The 19,074-nt window shown below is 39.8% G+C and overlaps 1 protein-coding gene across 4 annotated transcripts in view; it reads left to right on the forward strand.

Annotated features, from left to right (window-relative positions):
* The window catches only part of znf469 (zinc finger protein 469), a 463,873-nt gene extending 449,215 nt beyond the window's left edge, over nt 1-14,658 (forward strand). For all 4 annotated transcript variants that reach the window (XM_079809305.1, XM_079809306.1, XM_079809307.1 and 1 more), the window contains one exon: nt 1,973-14,658. In XM_079809305.1, the coding sequence (XP_079665431.1) occupies nt 2,153-13,534 (11,382 nt within the window). In that variant the 5' untranslated portion in view covers nt 1,973-2,152 and the 3' untranslated portion in view covers nt 13,535-14,658. The remainder of the gene's footprint in view (nt 1-1,972) is intronic.
* Nucleotides 14,659-19,074: the final 4,416 nt, after the last annotated feature.

Here is a 19,074-nt window from a genome sequence, read left to right on the forward strand (position 1 = left end):
GCAGGGCTTGGACTCCAGACCAACCTGCTAAATACCAGAGCCAGGTGGATGACAGGATGGAAGAGATAAAGCCTTTGAGAAGCGTGCAGCCTTAAAGGAATAGTTAATATGAATAGTTCTGAGATCCATTCTTTTAACTGTTGCGCTTTTGTCCCCATTTTGCCAGACATTACTTTGATGTCACAAGACACATCTGAAACAAGGTCTTAAACTGATTTGATCATTTTCAGAGTTTAGATCCGATCAGATTGGTAAAAGTCTGTAGATGGTTCACACAAGCACACTCATATAAAGAGGGAGTATAAAACAGGAAAAGAAAACACTCTACATGGGCTTATTATTTATAAAATGTCAGAGAATGATACCATCTCTAAACAGTCTGTGTTACCGGTGTCACACGTTGTTCAGTAATAAAAATAATTTAGTTCAGTTAGAGAACAGACACTACAATTAAATGCAGCGTGAGCCGAACGCGAGTTGCAGTACAGGTCAGCGGCAGGAGTCAGATTTCATCACATTTATCACGAGAGTGAGGAGCTGACTGACAAGACGAGGGTGAAAGATTTGGTTTCAAAGCAAAATGTAAAATTGCATATTTGGCAATATTTTGGATACGTTGCTCACGGCTGCACGGGCATTCATAAGCTATATATATAATTTATTTTAACAGAGAGCCTCTGGGGTTTGTTCTTGGTCCAGGTATGTTGTGCCACACCCTTATCAGTCATACTTTACCACTGAAATATTCACCCTATACTCAACATTATGAATTGCCCGTCTGTCAAAATGCTTCATTTGCTTCAAAACAAGTCTAATGCGTAATGCACATTTTAAAACGAGTCATAGCAGAGCTCTCATACCTGGCCATTTTATCGAGAGATGAGCCCATCTCTGTAGCCTGTGGCCATGTCAAGGAAACACTGCAAAGTTGATTGCACTGCATACACAGAGCATATTAAATTTGACAGGAAAAACAGTGATTGTGGAAGAACTGTGTAAGAAGCCAAAGGTGAAGTACTGGCATCTAAGACGATGGAAGTAAATAGATGTCAAGATGGATTACACAGTTCCCCAAAGTCTTTTTGTCATATGCAAGTTGTCGTACAACCCATCTCTGAATTAAATACAGCAGTGCACTTATTTGTGTGAGGTAGGAATGAGATGAAAGGTTAGGGTCAGAATAAGTGAAAGTAAGGGAGGCAAAAATAGTGCAACCAACATTTTTGTGCTCTTTAGTGCCTGTACTAGGCTTGCTGCAGTAGTCAGTGTATTGCATATTTGTAAAATAATGCAAGTTATAGGCCTATAGACAGAGTATGCATGATTGAAAATTCAGCGATACACCATAAACGATATACTGTGAAAATGTCCTTTTTTTTCTAGGGTCAGCTGCTGAAAGTGTGCAGTTGAAAAGCACTGTATGCACAGATTTTCCGAGCAGAGAAATGATACTTAGCTGCCAAACTCTCAGCTGCTTATAGTCTGGCCACAACCAAAACACTCTTAGCCAAAGTAAACCTGAATATAAGCAATGTCTGTAGCACCCAAAGAAGGTCATACACAATTAATAGTCTTTTAACTGAAGCTTTTATGTAGTAGTAACTAGTGCAGTACAGTTTGTGTACAGTTTCATGTTTAAAATTGCAATTCTTGTTGATTTATGTGAATGAGATATGGACCTACTCTGTGTGCCAAAACTGATGCAATTCTGCCCTCTTCAGGTGAGAAGTGGAATTGCTTGTCTATATCCCAATGCTACAAAATAGCTAATTTACCACCTGAAATTTCTGCTCTCATATCCAATTACAGTTCACATTTATTCATAGATAAAATTGTATAGCATATTTGTAAATATGACGTTATTTCTCTATAGCGTTATGTGCATTACATATTTGTAAAGTAATGCAATATTACCTAAAGTGAAAATTAAAGTGAGAATAACATTTTCTTATCCTTTCTCTTCTATTTTCAGATCACACAAATGACATGAACATTCCATCATCAGGGAAATGAAGAGATAAGAGAGAGGAAATAATCCAGTGCTTCGAGCTTCTGTTACTGCAGGCCTATTGATTCTGACTGGAACACAATGTGTCCATGTCACAGCCTGTGCAGATAAGGACCAGCGTGCTGAACTAGCCATACCGGCATCATGACTGAAGAGACTAAACAGTCCTTGGCTGCCAAAGAGCTGGATAATGAGTCCAAAAAACAGGATAAGAAGGCTGTGGAGCACAAAAGCTTAACACAGTCCCCTGAGCACTTTCAAAATGTGAGTCTGGAGCCACAGGCTGTGAACAATATTGCTAAGTTTGCAGAAAAAGAGAGGGACAACACGCAGCAACGTGAGGCTGTGATTCGCCCACAGCAGGCTGGAAAGATTGATTTTAAGTCACTGCAGAATCATTCGTTCAATAGCAACAGGACATGGCCAAGCGGCAAGGACAGCCCTCAGTCGCCTAGTGGAAAGAGTCGCAATAGAGACAAGAGTAGAAAGTCTGGGAAAGAGCGTGGCAACCCGCAGCAGTTGTACAGACTGAGTATTACAAACCCACGCTCAAATCCCACAATTGGGATAGCCTATCCCCAGCAGAAAGTTTCACCTCCAAAGAAGCTAGAGTCCAACAGAGGTCCCGTCTCAGGCAGCTACCGCTTCCATGTGCCAAGTATTCCAGAGCGAGAGGCCGAACTGCAGCAGGAAGAACTACAGTTCAGATGCTTCCATGAGGGCTTGCCTAACCTTACTTCCCAAAGTTATACCTCACAGGCGGTTGGCGCCACCTCTGGAGGACCTGCTCATCAGAATCTACCATCTACTCCGCAAAAGAAGCCCAGCCCAATCGAGAGCAACAGTACACAACCTGCCAATGAAACTTTATTCCCTGACTTTCAGCTGAGTGAAACAGACACGTGGCAGTCTCCAGATAGGACTTTCAGAAACACTAGTTTTGGCCTTACTTCACAAAAGCCAAACAACCTTGTGGACTTGAACAAGACCAATGGCAGTTTTACGCCTATGCCATTTCAGTATGGATACCCATTGTTAGAGGAGTCAGCCTCTGATTCCTTTCCCAATGATCGCAATACACAGTCTCAAGACTACAATATTTCTCTTGCCCCTAACCAGGTTTCCCATAATTCTTTCTCCTTTCTGTCCTCTTCAGAGGGCCATGAGGCCATGCAAACTAGTGCACAGTTTGGTAATGACCAGGTAGAGGACAGGCAGTCATACCAGTTACATCCTAAACCACCCCAGTACATGCAGACACAACATGGTATGTCATCTTCTGTTCCCAGCAATGACGAGAGCTCAGCATCAAGCACTCGCCAAACAGAGCAGAGTAAGAGTGTTTCAGATAAATCAGAGTCTTTTAGTCCAATAGACAGAGACACAGGCTTCGCAGTAGTGGGCCAGAAAGGCTGTCATCTTAAAAATGGTACTACCAGCCAGAGAGTTCTTATTCAAGGCAGTGTTCATCATATTAGAAATATTGCACAAGGTTCAAGTTCACAAATACATGTAATTAGCCCCCCACATAATGGTATTCACATCAGCCCAGGGCCTCTTGACAAAAGTTCAAGTAAACACCACGGCAGGGTATCACATCCATGGGAAGGACCAAATAAAAACTTTCCACCCCCACTCATAGACCAGACCTCCATGCCTTACCCCGTTCAGTACCAACCTGCACCAGAACAAAGACAAAACACTGGCATTAATGGCCGTATGCCTTGGCAGCAGATACGCTTCACAACTGCCATGCCAAACCAAAACAGGATTGATCTCTCCAGACAATTGAGCAATCAGCAGCTTACTTTTTTGATAGGCCCATCAGACTGGCAAGATGACAGTAAGCAACACAAAAACGGCAACCATAAAGATTCTAACAACTTTCTCAACAAGAAGAAAAATGAGGGCTTCCCAAACCAAAAGCAGGACAGTGTCAATCAAGGCTGCAACACAATTCCACCCTGTCATTTTACAAACAAGGTGGATACAAATCAAGGCCAGGTCGGTGATGCCAAGAATAAGTCATTGTACTTCGGTATTAACCACCCAGTGCCAGTGACATCAAGAAACTGTAGCTACCATCCATTACATGTAGCACCCTTAGGGCTGAAGATGGTGTCACCATATGACTCTCCTTCACATTCACCTACTCAAATACCAGCATCTAGCAGTACATGTTCATCACTCTCCCCAGCATCCACAAACTCTGTCAACAGTAACTCTGATGACAGCCAAATTTCAAAGGTTCTGTCCCCTCCGTTTTATCAGCAGCAACAGGATAAAGTATTGATATCATCCAATAACATGAACACTAACCAGCATCTCTATCATTCAGAAGCATCCAGAGGCTTGCACTATAAACAAGAAAGAGCCAAAGAAAACACGGCAAGTTTCATGCCACATAACAGGCATTCAAAGTCCAACATGGACAATGGGAAAGGTTGTTTGGAAACCTACAGAACAGAAAACCATCCCCCACCTCCATACTCTGCCCACCAACTTGCCACATCATTAGTCTCAGCAAACCTTGACCAACTGGATGTGCTTCTGACATGCAAGCAATGTGATCAGAATTTTAATAATCTTGTCTCTTTTCTTGACCATAAGCAATACTGTGGACAGCATACATTTGCACAAAATGACTTAAAAGATGTGCCAAAAGTGGAAGACATAAGGAAGTTTCAGACGGACCATACAAAAGCCATGTCATCTGGATCCAGTTACGCAATTTTGCGGAGTTCTTCAGATTTGCATCTGTCTTTGCTTGGACTGAACAAGAATGGGGAAATAGTGCCAGATAATGAAACCAAAGGAGATATAAAAGATGATTCAATGAAACTGCTGCTACCATCTGCACCCCTGCCAGAGTTAGAAATGGAAGATCCCAAATTGGATAGCCTTATCACAGAGGCTTTGAATGGACTAGGCTATCAGTCAGACAATGCAGAAATTGATAGCAGCTTTATTGATGCATTTGTTGATGATGACCTGACCACTACTAAATGTACATCAACAAGACAGACTTTGACTACCAAAGACTCCACAATATTTGAAGGTAGGACTAACAATGAATCAACATCCTGTGAGAGATCTCAAGCTCACTGCAAATATACCTTTGACTCAGACTTAGACAGCCTTAGTTCAGACAGCAAACACACAGATATCCCTTACAAAGAAAGCCAACAAGAGTTGATACAAAATGAAGGCCCCAAAGCAGAATCCTCTCCAAAAGAGTCCCAGTCGCAGGAGTCAAATTGCACACAAATTGAGTGGGAAGCAAGAAAGTCAGAACAAACAGAACACAACAATGATTACAGTTCTAAACTTCTTTTATCAAGCAATTTTTCTGCAAGATGTGGGCTTAAAAGATTGCAAAGCAGCACAGCATTAGTTAAAACATGTCCCAAATCCACTTGTGCCAACAAAAGTCCAACAGCTCAGAAACCAATAGCAACAGAAGGAAAAAGGAAAAGGACAGGTGGAAGCTGGAGTAAAGAGCTTATTCACAAAATTGTTCAACAAAAGAACAAGTTGCATAAACTCCATGTAAAGGGCACCAAAAACATGCAGTTTTCACTTGTGATGGAGAGAGTGACTCCCACGGTGCAGAACCCAACTTTCAGGGAATATGATTACGTTTCTGACTCAGATGATGACTGTGAGCCTGTAAAGATAGCCAGTCAGGGACGTCTCAGCCAGAGCATTCGCTGCAAGTACACATACACTAAAGAGTGCAAGGGGAGGATTCGTGCTGACAAGAGCCGGGAAAGTTCATGGAAACAAAACAAAAATGAGTGCTTTGATCCCAAGAAAGATTTGGATGTCTCTCCATCCTTGATGAAAGACAACCCTGGTCACCAAAGGCTACGAAGACGGAGCAGTAGGTCTTCCACAAGCAGTGAACTCAGCACATCAATAAGTATTTGTAGCGACAGCATTAGTAGCCCAAAAAGTATTGATCATACAGATTCAGACTCTGAGAAAAGAACAGAAGTACAGAGGAAAGATCAAGACTCTCTTGAGCAGAATGTGTATGAGGAATCCCCGCCAAGGATACGGAAAGAGTCTAGCACATCACTTGCTTTGACCTTCACAAAAAATACAAAAAGGTACAGCACTGATAAGATACTACTCACTGAGCACAAGGATCGATTCACTTCTTCAAAATGTTCAAGCATTATCTGTAAGACTGAAGAGACTGCATCGGAGCATACATTGACTAAAAGTACTGTCAGCCTTGCAAGATTCAAAACCACTAGAGTGGAAATAGAGGAAAAAGGGGACCACTATGGTTTTGAGGCAGGAATTCTTGCAACCACGGAAGAGTCATTCAAAAAAGATTACCCACAAAATATCACATCACCAAGAGAGTCTGGTATAACACTGAATCGAATGGAAACAACAAACAATAGAGATTCTAGCCATGTTTTTACACTAAAAAAAGATGCTGTTGCATCAAAGGGTAAATCGCACAAGAGAACAAACAGTTCTGAATTTTCAGCACCCATTTTTGAGAAAGCCAGCAATAACAACACATCAAGTGAAGAAGCCAACAGAAGCTCAAATTATCTATTCCCTGAACCCCCACCTTATTGCACTTCACTTGTGGACAAAGTCTGCTTATCACCTTCAAAAGTCCATGATGCTGCAGCACAAAAGGATGTGCAATGTCTCATTCCCTATCCTTCGGAACATGATCAAAGTCTTATAAAATCACCCCTTTCTTTTGACACATCGTCAATGTTTGGCGACCTTTCTGTGGGAGGTTTTGAGAACAATCTTTATCCAGATATTCAGCTTGCCAAAGAAAGCTTTAGTCCTCTGGAAACCACAACAGATAAGAAGGAACTTTTTGAGTCGTCATTCTCACCATTCTTAGAGCAGAGAGACTGGAATCTGATGGTTAATGTTAGTCCTGTGCTACCAGATGAGATTTCTCAGTACAAAGAGGATTCTGACTCAAATGAGAATAAGACCAATTTTAACCATGTCCCATTTGCTTTGTCAGATAAATTAATGGACTACACTCCAAATCTCAACAGTGTGTCAGTTGATGATCTGGAAATAAAAAGAATTGTTACAGAGCTTGAGAGTCAGCTGCAAACAGCCAAGCCCAACAGCCCTCCACCATTAGACTGTGAGCTGCCAAAACAGCTTACCATGAGCAAATTCTCTCCACTGAGACTTGACCCTGAAAGTGAAGATGAGGGCAGTAGCTTGCAGATAAACTGTTCCTCAGAGAACCTGGAAATTGCCAGACCAATAGACTCTCATTCAGCACTGTTCTCAGAACCTGACTTACCATGGTCTAGTCCACTCCCATTTGGATTGATGTGTGGACAGCAAGGTCTTCATACACCAACACATTCCTCTACTATCAACACACCATCTGATTCAGGACATGAACATTTGGATATAAAGGGCAGCATGGGGCTCACCGAATTAAACACTGAAAACAGTTCACCTCTGCACCTAGATGACAAAACAGAAAATAATGAGTGCTTGGACAAGTCAGAAGAGATGCTTGAACATGAAATTTACACAGAAAATCTGATGAAGAGTTTGGAAGTAATCTCAGATTCTTTGTCTTCAGGTTTTACATCACCTCAGTCATCTCCTAATCAAGAGTGTGTGGTTCCTGAGGAACATGAAAAAGACAATGAACACTCAGAACACATTGAGTCTGAACATGTAGAGTTTAGAAACACAGAAGGAGAGCTCATAAAGTTCTCAGTGGAGACAAACACATTTTCAGATAAACTAGAAGAGAAAACCAGTGACATTTCAGGGTCAGGAAAGGAAACAAAATCCAGCCTATATGAGACTAGTAATGACACACTTCACAATGAAGAATTAGTAGCTAATGAACAACAGCTTGCTGAGAGCTCCTTTAGGAGTCCACAAACTGCATGCTGTGTGAACTCAAATGAAATTCACTCAGAGAAGTCTTCAGTCTCTAGGTATGAACACAAGTGTGAGTCTTCTGTCAGCCAAACCGAGAATGCTGAGTGTGATACACAGTTTGACGTAAAAGACTCAACGTATATTTCGAAAAGTCCAGACTTCTCCAAAATATCACACTTTTCAACATCCCCAACCATTCCAAAAGACAAAAACACCTTGTGTATTGAAAAAACACAGAAATGTGATGAAGATTCAGCTCTAATTGCAAAGCCAGAACTCATTTCTGAAGGCAACAGGCAAGCATCTGACAAAGAAGGTGGAACAACAGACTGTCCCTCTGATACAAACATCCAACCACCCCTTTCAAACATCAAGTCTCTTCTTTGTCAAGACAATGTGTCAGACCATTCACAATTAAATAATACACAACAGGTGGTTTCTCCTAAACATCTTCCTGTAGTTCAAGATGAACATATCTGTACAGAGAATGTGGAGAGGGCCATGCCTGATATGACATTATCTGTACAATCAGAATGTGAAGAGAATCAAAAGAAGAACATTGAGCAAAGAACTCAACTTTATACTGTGACTCAGGCACCACAGTTTTCTAACAACTCTATCGAAAGCCCTTGTGAACTGAGAGATAATGGTTCACTACCAGGCACAGTTACCCCTGAACTGAGCAAAAACAGACAAGACCTAGAAGACGACAACTCAGTACTCAGGTCCGTAGATGCTTCTGATTCAGCAACACCAGAACTAGATAATTCATGTGTTCCCCATCAAGACTTAGTAAAAATCTCAGAGAGTAAAATTTCTAGCTCTGGAATACTGTTGTCTGTGGAGGACAGCATCTCAAAACAAATTTTTTGTGAGACTTCTCAGCAATCTGGGCCATTGGATGGTTCTCAGGATGCAGGTGCACTGTATGATTTGAAACTTAGCCCCCTGAATTACAGTGAAGCACGCTTCAATGACAACAACTTTACCTCTACATGTTTAAACAAAGGAAACGAACAGTCTGATGCCAAATCAAACTCCACAGACAATTACATTCTCAATGCCTGTGCTTTCTCTCTTGATAAACCATTGTCATCCAGCCTACTGTATAATGCAAATGAACCAGACCCAAATATCCAGGGCCACCTGATTGGACTTGATATACCCGAAAACTCTATGGATGAAAACATCCAAAATGATATTAAATATTCAAATGTCTCGGCTTCCTGCAGCAATTATGTTGATGATGTAACTCCAATTGACACTCAACAAGTCTCAAAACTTAACCAGAGTGACATGAATGGTACTCTTGTTCCACATGAAACTGTTGATTACATGGATCTGCAACTCACACTTCTGAAGAAAGTAGATTCTGAGAAGATGGACAGTCAGATGATCACCAATGAGCATGATGCAATGCAGAGGTCCACCATGTTAGATGTTAAGGAGACATCTAAACCTCTGATACCTTGTGAAAAAGCAGTATCCATGGGTCTTGCATGCACATCTGTCCAAAATGAAGGACATAATAGTTTAAAGTCAAGTGAGACAAAATCCTCACCTAAAAAGGGTGGTACACAGAATGCAATTCAAGGAAAATTTCAGTGTGAAATATGTGCAATGTTCTTCCGTACACAACCTGGACTTAAAAGACATAAAGCCATGAAGCATGTAGTAAAGACTGAAGGGATTTCACCCAGTGAAAATGTAAATATGAGTAGTCAAGTGTCCATGCCCATTTATAATATGTCACGCCCCACAGAAAAAGCACTGAAAGATAGCATGGATGTAATGGGTCCAGCAGTTCTTTCACATTCAAGTGAAATCTCAGATGGACAAGGGCAGCAAGCGGATGCACATTTGATCTCTGAGGGGATTGCAAGTGATATTAATATGTCAAAGACCTCAGAAAGTTGTGATACTGATCAGACAACTCTTGTTAATGAAAAAGCGAATAACAGTATCAAAAACATGGACATCAGCAATGAAATGTTTGGTCCACAACTGGTAAAGCAGGATAATTTTTCAGATGAAATACTCAGTACTCTTAAAACAGATATCTTGCAGGCTCTCTCTCCGGATTCCTCCTCAATAGTGCAACAAAACTCTCCTAAGTCACCTGAAAAACAGATCCCAGTAAGCAGTCACAGCTATCACGAAGTTAATGTGCAAGAGGAACAGATCAGCACTGAAGAGCAAAAGGAAGAAACAACTTCTTCCACAGAGCCTTCCAATTTGCATAAGAAAGGTGATGCATATGACATTGACGATGTTGTAAAGTATTGTGATATTAACCCAAAATCTGTTCAGACAGAAGATATCCACTATCCACTTGGAGATTCTACTGTGGATATCAAGCGTGAGAACACCTGTTCTCCCACAGAAGACAGTCACATGCTTACTGGTACTTTAGGAATTGGACCTGATCTCAAGGCTTTCTTTGATGATGAAAATACTTTTTCTCAATTATTCCCAAGAAATGACGACAGGAAAAGAAAGAAATGTGCAAGGGTCTATGGTAAAAGCAACAAAAAGCAAAAACAATTGTCCTGTATAGTTTTAGACTATCCACCCACTTGTGCCTTAATTGATAAATATGCAGAGTCTAAAGACAACAAGTTGGGAAACATGTTCACCAACGGCACAAGTGACACTTGTGAATACGAAACCATATCAATAGACAATGATAACATGCATGCAACGACTCCCAAAAGCTTAGTCAATAGTTCTATAGAGGATGCTTCTCACTCAAAAGATAACTTAATGGATCAGCAGGCTGGTTACGAGGAAAATGCAGAAACTGGAATTAAAGAATTCTTATATGAGAATGAGGGCACAATTAGAAAAACCTTAGAGCACCAGGATGATTCACATGACTGCACTGTGCCAGACAACACAGTGTCATCAGTTCCTCAGGAAGATTGTAAACCAGAGGTACCTACTACAGCTTGCCCTATACGACTGGTCGGTATTCAAGAAAATGAATCTTGTTCACCAAGCATTGACATACCAAACCATAACACTACAGTTCAGATTCCTGTACCATTTTTTGAGCCTGAGAGAGATATGCCTTTGGTTGCGACCATTGCAAGCAAAGAACTGAAAGACCCTGTAAGACCTAGCAAAAAGCCTATGGAACGGAAGTGTAGGAAACGCATGGAATCTGGACTCAAACCAAAGGATAAGCAGTACAAATGCAAGGTGTGTTTCACATGGTTTCTCACCTTAGGTGAGCTCGACTTCCACAAGCTTTCTCACAATCCATCACCTCCCCCAACTTGCTATATGTGTGTCCAGCGCAAGTTTACCTCCCGGGAACAGCTTAGGGACCATCTCAGGGAGAAACATGCCAAAAACAAAGCAGGTGTTTGGACTTGTGGCATGTGTTTGAAAGAAATTTCAGATGTCTGGATGTACAATGAACACTTGCGTGAGCATGCCACACAGTTTGCAAGAAGAGGGCAGTCTCAGAGTTCCCTCTTGGACATGCCTGGGTGTTTCATGCAGGAAAATGCTGTGAAGAACTTCATATCTTCAATAATGCAACATCGGCACAGCAGACCTTCAAAAAACAATGTTAAACCATCATCTAAGCAAGGGAGAACAACTTTTGATGTTAATGGACAAGAGCCAAAGGTTCCAGAGGAGGCTTCCACAATTCTGAAGACTAAAATGAGTATTGGGGGAGGAAGTAAACATTGCACACTGACAACGCTTGAGGTTCTACCTAAAGCAGAGACTTCTTCCAAAAATGCTGAGATGCATCCTAACTGCAAAGACCCTTCAAGGGACTGTCACCACTGTGGCAAGCAGTTTCCAAAGCCTTTCAAGCTCCAGCGCCATTTAGTGGTGCACAGCTTGCAAAAGATTTTCCTTTGTCATAAATGTCCAGTGTCCTACCAAGAGGGAAAGGAGCTTAAAGACCACCTTAAAAAGGAACATGCGGAGACAGATGAGCCAGACTCAAAGCACACCACACTATATACTTGTGAACTCTGTGCTGATGTCATGCATGTAATCAAGAAGTCGTTCATCTGCAGTACCTGCAACTACACGTTTTCAAAAAAGGAACAGTTTGATCGCCACATGGAGAAACACCTTGCTGGAGGGAACCAGATTTTCAAGTTCAGGGGAGTCGTGAGACCTCGCAAGCCTTTTAATTCAAAAGATGATCAATCTGACACACCACCAAACAAGAAAAGGAAAGCAACTGAGAGCAGCTTAGACGTCACAGTGTCACACAAGCAAGGTATCAAATCGGTGTTGCCCATCATAGATGACACTGTACAGAACACTACTGAGGAACATTCTACAGAAACAAACAATACTAGTGTAAAAATAGAAGATGAGGCTGAGGACTTCTCTGAAGTTGCCAGGGATATTATCGAGTGTACAGTGCAAACAGATTCTGTGGAACAGAGCTTTCCATCAACAGAGCTAAAGGAAGAAAATGAAAGCTCTTCTCCATCTTATGAAATGCAAGCAGACGAGCCCAGGGAAGTCAGTGCAATTGACAAAGGAGCTCTGACAGAGATTTGTGACGTTAAAATAGAAGATGACTGTTGCACAATTCCAACGACATCGTTAGTTTCCGATATTGACATTTCAAGCGTTACCAAACTTAACGAAGACAGGGTGGAGACAAACCCTTCAGCAAACCTCGAAAATGCGAGTGAACAAGGGGAAATAAGGCAATCAAGTCAATGCACCATTCAATTGTGCGGTCAAACAGATACAAGTTTACCAAAACAAGGAATGCAAGGGCTCTCATCTTGCAATGACCTTGAACTGTCATCTGTGAAGCAGTCTTCAAACGAGACAAGCGACTTGAAGCAGGATCAAACAATTGAGGCTTTATTCTCCATCAAGAGAAATGAAAATAAACAAGATGTTCATACTCATCACAGTGAACAGCTAACTACTGCTCTGGCTAAGCACATAACTATGGTCAAATATGAGGAAACTATGAAACAAAGTCTTGAAAATAACCTTAGTACCACTGATTCTGCACGTCACACCAACAGCTCTAACACATGTGAAGACAAGGACTCAACCAAGCAACAGAAGAAGAGGAAAGATCTTAAGACAACTCACAGCTCTCAGAGAACACAATCTCCAACTGCAAGGGAAAATTTGGGGATTGACCCAAGGGCCAAAAAGAAGTTCAGACCTAGCAGGTTTGAAAATATTGATGGACAAAGGAAAAACGAACTTCCCAATGACTATCCAGTGCTTACATCAGTAAAGGATGACACAGTCAGTAACAAAATAATCTCCAAGCATAAATATGGTTCATCTAATCTGGGCCTTCAACTGAAGAAAGGTTCTGTAGATAGTTTCTCACCAAAAAAGGTTGAGATTGTGCGTCACTTCACCGGAGATTGCAAAGGGAAAAAGAACATTCCTAAGAGACCCATCCATTCCCCCACTTCCAGGATCTCCACCCTGAACAATTCCTTTAACAAATCACGGTCCAAGCCAGGGGTCAGATCCATAGAGACTCACTCATACCGTACTGCAGAGTCACAAAACAACCTCCTCAGCCAGCTGTTTGGCCAAAGACTAACTAGCTTTAAAATTCCTTTAAGGAAGGACACTTCTGAATCAATTAAGGATTAAATGAATGCTATTAACGGGGAGGTAATTAAGTGATCCACTAGGCATGTGATTAAGGCAGTTTATTCATGAGACTAGGATTGTATGGCCCTCCTCTGTGAAATAATTTAACTCCTTGTTTAGTCACTTTATTGCATTCCTCTTGTAAATGTGTATTTACATATATGTGAAGACCAACAACAAAATGTATGAATATAGGATGAATATGTTGGTTACAAATTTATTTTCTCTATTTTATAGTGGAGCATTATCTCTAAGAGACTGTATTTCATCAACAACAAAGAAAGTTTTTTGGAAAAGAATTTACTTGAAAATGAACTGAGAATATTTGTTTTCCAAATAATGCATGACACTTTAACATTACATGTTCTTAGATGTTTTCCTAGCAACAGGACCAAAAGACATCCTAAGTCTGGATCATGTCAATGTACTTTATTTTATATGCTTCAGAGAATTACTCCTTCATACTCTTTTTCTTTACTGTATTGCGGAGACACTCATTAGTATTAGCTTTTGTATCATCACTAATTGGTGCTATGTTATTTTATAATAATAATTATTATTATTTGTGTAATGTGAACACAATGTCTTATAACTGAAGGGAACATGTAGCAATTACACTTATCAAATCATTGCTGGTACTCCGTTTTAGAGGAAACTACACAAGAATATACTGTGTATGATCAATCAAAATGAAAGGGTTCATTTGAGTCCTAATTTGATCTGTTCAGAGGAGGGCAAGGGAAAAGCCTTTTCCAGAACTGTATTTAGTTTGATTTCATCTATAGTATGAACTCAGGTGCTATTATTGCGCATGAATCCCTTAAGAATTCTTCCCATGCACTGATGTTACCATACATAAACCCCACACGATCATCTATATGTCCCCCAGTTCTTTAATAATTACTATTTACTAGAACAAAAGGTGCTTTGTCATGTTTATATGTATCTTATATTGTATAATATTGTAGGTTGATTATTTCCAGTGCAATGCATAAATGTCAAAGTTCTATTTTAATAATGTGCAAAAGATGAAGAGAAAAAAAAGAAAGCAAAATACATAGCCTACTGAAGGCTTATGAGTGGATCACAAAGTGCATCATATAAACTTGGTTATTAAATTTTTTTGCATCAAGTCTTTTGTTTCTTTCTCATTCTGATGGTTTCCTTATTTCATGCAGTGAAAATGTGTGCTTACAAATGTAGAGACTTCTCACAATATAAGGTGAAAGAATGAACTGTGTTAAGTGTGCAATAAGAAATACAGAGTACATGTTTTTTTAATCAGTCAAGAACTACACTGTATCCTTTGAATTCACATTTAATGATCACTTTAAATTGACATTCACAGTGAAAAGGTGAAGATCATAGAGCCATCAAGGGTTGACAACTTGTTTTTAGTAGGGAGAATGACAACTTTGATCCGGAAAAAGACACGACGTCTTCAAAAGCAATCGTGTAACAAATGTATACATATAGTGGGGTCCAAAACGCAGGCCACTAGTAAAAATGCTTCTATTTTGGATTTGTTTTTCCATTTCAAATGATACCATAAGCATAACAATTAGAGTGAAAAGTTGAATTGATAGTTTAAGACACAAACTAAATACTTAGAAATACCTTTTATGACAGAAGAAACTGTGTTGTGTAAAACCTGATCATCATTTAATCCAGCATGATTTGAGAATGTTCTAAATAGTATTCAGTACTGCTTCAGTACAGTGGAAGTGCTCAAATGTCACAAATTTGCTTATTTGTTTCACTCATTTTTTTGTAAAGTATCACAAAATCCTAAACCTTGATTATTTCCAAGTTGGAATTAGATTTTGAATCCCATTTTTTCAGTATGGTCTCTGACTTTTGAACCTCACTGTATTTAATTCCTAAATCCATTCATTTGTTTTGATTAGTTTCCCTCCAGTAACTCCACACTACGATCTAATGACAATAACGCATTCTGAATAACTTCTTTTTTCTGTCTAGAGTAAACAGTAATGACTTTGCTCAAAAACAATGACACATCATTCCATAATCATGCATACACAATGGCTCAATAATTACCCAAATAAGAGCTTCAACTGTTTATGCAAATGCACATCACAAACAGGAAACAAAGTTTGGCTGTTTGATTAACTTCACGTATCTGTTGTTGACTAACAGACAAGTCATTTCAAGCCGATTTATCACTGTGTGTTTAGTGGCTTGTATCCCTACATGAGCCTTATTCACCTTCACATAGGAATAAAAAGCCATAAGACACAACAGCTGTAATGGGAGCGCCGCAGTGAGGGAACTCCCTGGCTTTCAACAAAGACGTAGGGGCCCATATAGGAGGCACCTGGTTGAAGAGAGGAAGAAAGAAAGGAAGGAAAAGGATTGATAACTTTGAAAAGATGATGACAAAGCTATGCAGGCAGAAAGATAAGATATTATAGTGTGAAATTGATATTATGATCTCAGCTATCATAGAGGCGTTCATAATGTGTCTTGGTAGGCGTCAAGAGCGAGGCATTTCCAAGACAGCTACATTTCTGTGAGGTCTAATGCTTTAATCAATCATACCATGCAATACGCAAAAAAAAAGCTTCTGAACCAGCCGTGAATCTTGTAATTGCCACTGATTACTCTTTTGGTTTTAAGCAAATATGCTGCGAAACTCATGATTAAATGTTAATTTAATTATGCAAACAGTGATTAGTTCAATTATTCAGAGCACATTTTGCCACAACGCAAGGTCCTCATTAAACTACGTAACCGATTACTAATGGGTGAATTTATATGCAGAAAAAAAAAGGCACAAATGGTCAGGGCGGCTGATTTGAATTTTTGACAGTCACTCAAGAAAAAGAAAACTTTTCATTGTTTTCATTTCGTCTCAGTGCTGTTTGTTGGTGCCAAGCAATAATTGTACATCTCCTTGTCAGGGCTGTTCTGATCATTTCATCTTTGAGCAAAATCTCCTGGGAGACAGGACAGCTTTGCTCTTTGAAGTGGAGTGACATTATCACTGGCTGGCCCTGAAAATAGCATCAGTTTTGCCATACTGCCACTCACAGAGGTCTGAAGATCAGGGCCAGATAGAAATGGGCGACTGGTCAGCGGTAATGACATGGAGTCTAAAGGGAACAGAGGCCATCTTCAATCTCACCTTTCAATCCCAGCAACCCCCAATCCCCATTCAGCAGCGTATAGTGCCACTCACAGCTTTTGTCACTGATGGAAAATTACTGGGAATTCCATCACATTGCCCCGATGTCAGAGATGGAGAGCGACAGCGGGAGAAAAAGTGATAAATGTGACTATTTGGTTCGGGGAGAGCTTTCGGCTCCCTATGCCACAACACAATATTTAATCGGAAAAAAAAAAAAAAGTCATTTTGCTGTTAATTTATGGCTCATTTGGGGGATAATACCAGGCTGTCATCCATTTACAAGAGTAACGGGTAAAGATGATTTGATGAGAAGGCTCCCCAGTGCTGGAAAACAGGAAATGCAACACAGGTAATGCCTTCAAAGGAGGTTATGATTGTGTTTTGTCAGTATCAAGCCATGAATAGAAAGCCATCACTGCAAGCCCCCAGCACTTCATCATAAAACCAAACAAAGGACAGCCTTTAACATCTAAATCAGTCCTACTTCAGCATTTAAGTGGGTTCCATTACTGCTTTATGAATATGAAACAAAAAAGAACTGGAGAACACGTTTTATGTTGCCTGTATATATTTAAATAATGTATTAGAAAAGTATTCTTAATGCCTAATAATGTACTTAATCAGTTGCATGTCCTGGTAAATTAACCCAGTTAAATTCCAATGGATAGTGCTATTATATAAATATTTATATCTAATAATTTAATGATGGCAAAGCTACATTTTAATGCAATGCTCACTTTAAAATTCATAACAGACCATTATAATTAGTGCACAAGTTCTACATTATACAGCTGTCATTATCATTAAAACGTCTTCATAATGTGTTAATTCAATATACAGTAACATTATTAAAAAAAGTGTCATTTTTGCAACAACAAAAAAATTCTCCATAAGGATTATGAGCTGATGCCCTCAGGCAGGAGATGTAGAGTACCAACTTGTAAGTTGAATAGGTACAACATTTCTCTAATTCCATTCTCAATTAAATTTATGAACATGAAGAGATGAATTGTGTGTGGGCGAAGGGTAACGTGTAATATTAGTGTTGTGCAATATGTTATGTATTTGTGTTTGTTAGTTTTTTTGGATCAAATGCAATTAAACAGTGGATTGTTGCGTGTTTGACTTGCTCTCTTGATTGCCTAAGACAAATTTCTCCTAAGGGACATAATTAACTAGTAATAATAAAGCTTTTAAACATCATCTATAACATTATGGATTTTGCAAGTAAATTACCATATAATTTACAATGGAAAAAAACGTAAAAAGTAACGTGCAGGGTGTTTTGTGTTAAATTCTTTTATTTGGTGAATGTCTATAGTTTTTTTTTGGAGAAGCGCCACATCTCGGACAACTCCGGTATAATCGCACACATTCTACGATTATCAGTTTACGGTCAGCAATATTGTTATGTTAAAAGACATTATGCAATTAAGATAATGTCTATACTAAGTTATGATTGTACTGTACAAATAAAATAAATTCGTTGCCAAGTCTGCAGCCTGAACATTTTACCTCAGGGGCGTAACTTACATGAACTGAATTCAACGAGAATCTCACCTGAAAATCCAAAAACATCAGCAATCTTCATCCACACAGCTGATTTCTGTATTTTGTCCCTCTGAATCAGTGGATCATCGCATATAATTCAAGGTATTTTTCATCGTTGCACTATACTCTACGCTATTTTCAGCAATAGTATCCAGCTGTAGTAGTGTGTTCTTATAGGTCTATGTTTAGGCTTTATTCAAGCAGTTAAGCTATAACACAGAATGGCGCTGCCGGTGTGTATACACTCATAGAAAATAGTGTTCGAATTTTAAAGATGTGGCAAGGTGCTGAGCTTCTCGTCCAGTGTGCGACCCCCTTTAGTGTTATTTGTTACCTTGATGGTTTGTCTTTGTGTGTAACACCAACTATATGCGAGCCATGTTTTATATTGACAGGCCACTTACGGTGAATTGCTTTACCACCCGTGTGATGGTGGTTATCGGAAAAGTTGTTTTACGTAAATGTATTTTTAAATAAAACTATAGTAATACCTTAAAACAGTATAATGCTTCAAACCAAAAGACGTCTTCGTCGAAACATAGTCTTCATAGAAAGTGTGACAAAAGATTGTTTTCAAAGCTCCATGTCACAGCTCTACCTATCTGATCCTCCGTGCTTCGGGAGTTTTACATTCGCCTGTCAGCATGAGGAAAACACTTTAAAGACACGAAAAGTATGAGTGCGGTAAAGACAACAAAAGTGACGGTCCCTCAACAGCCTGCGCAGGCAAGCTATTCCTCAATGTTTCCTTAAAGATTTGAGAAGCTGTGTATGCATCACAGGGCTTTGAAAGTCACATCTGAACTACAATGATGTTCTTTTCAAATCTCGAGTAGTCTCA

This window comes from Gobio gobio, assembly GCF_949357685.1.
Source record: "Gobio gobio genome assembly, chromosome: 25".
NCBI lineage: Eukaryota > Metazoa > Chordata > Actinopteri > Cypriniformes > Gobionidae > Gobio > Gobio gobio.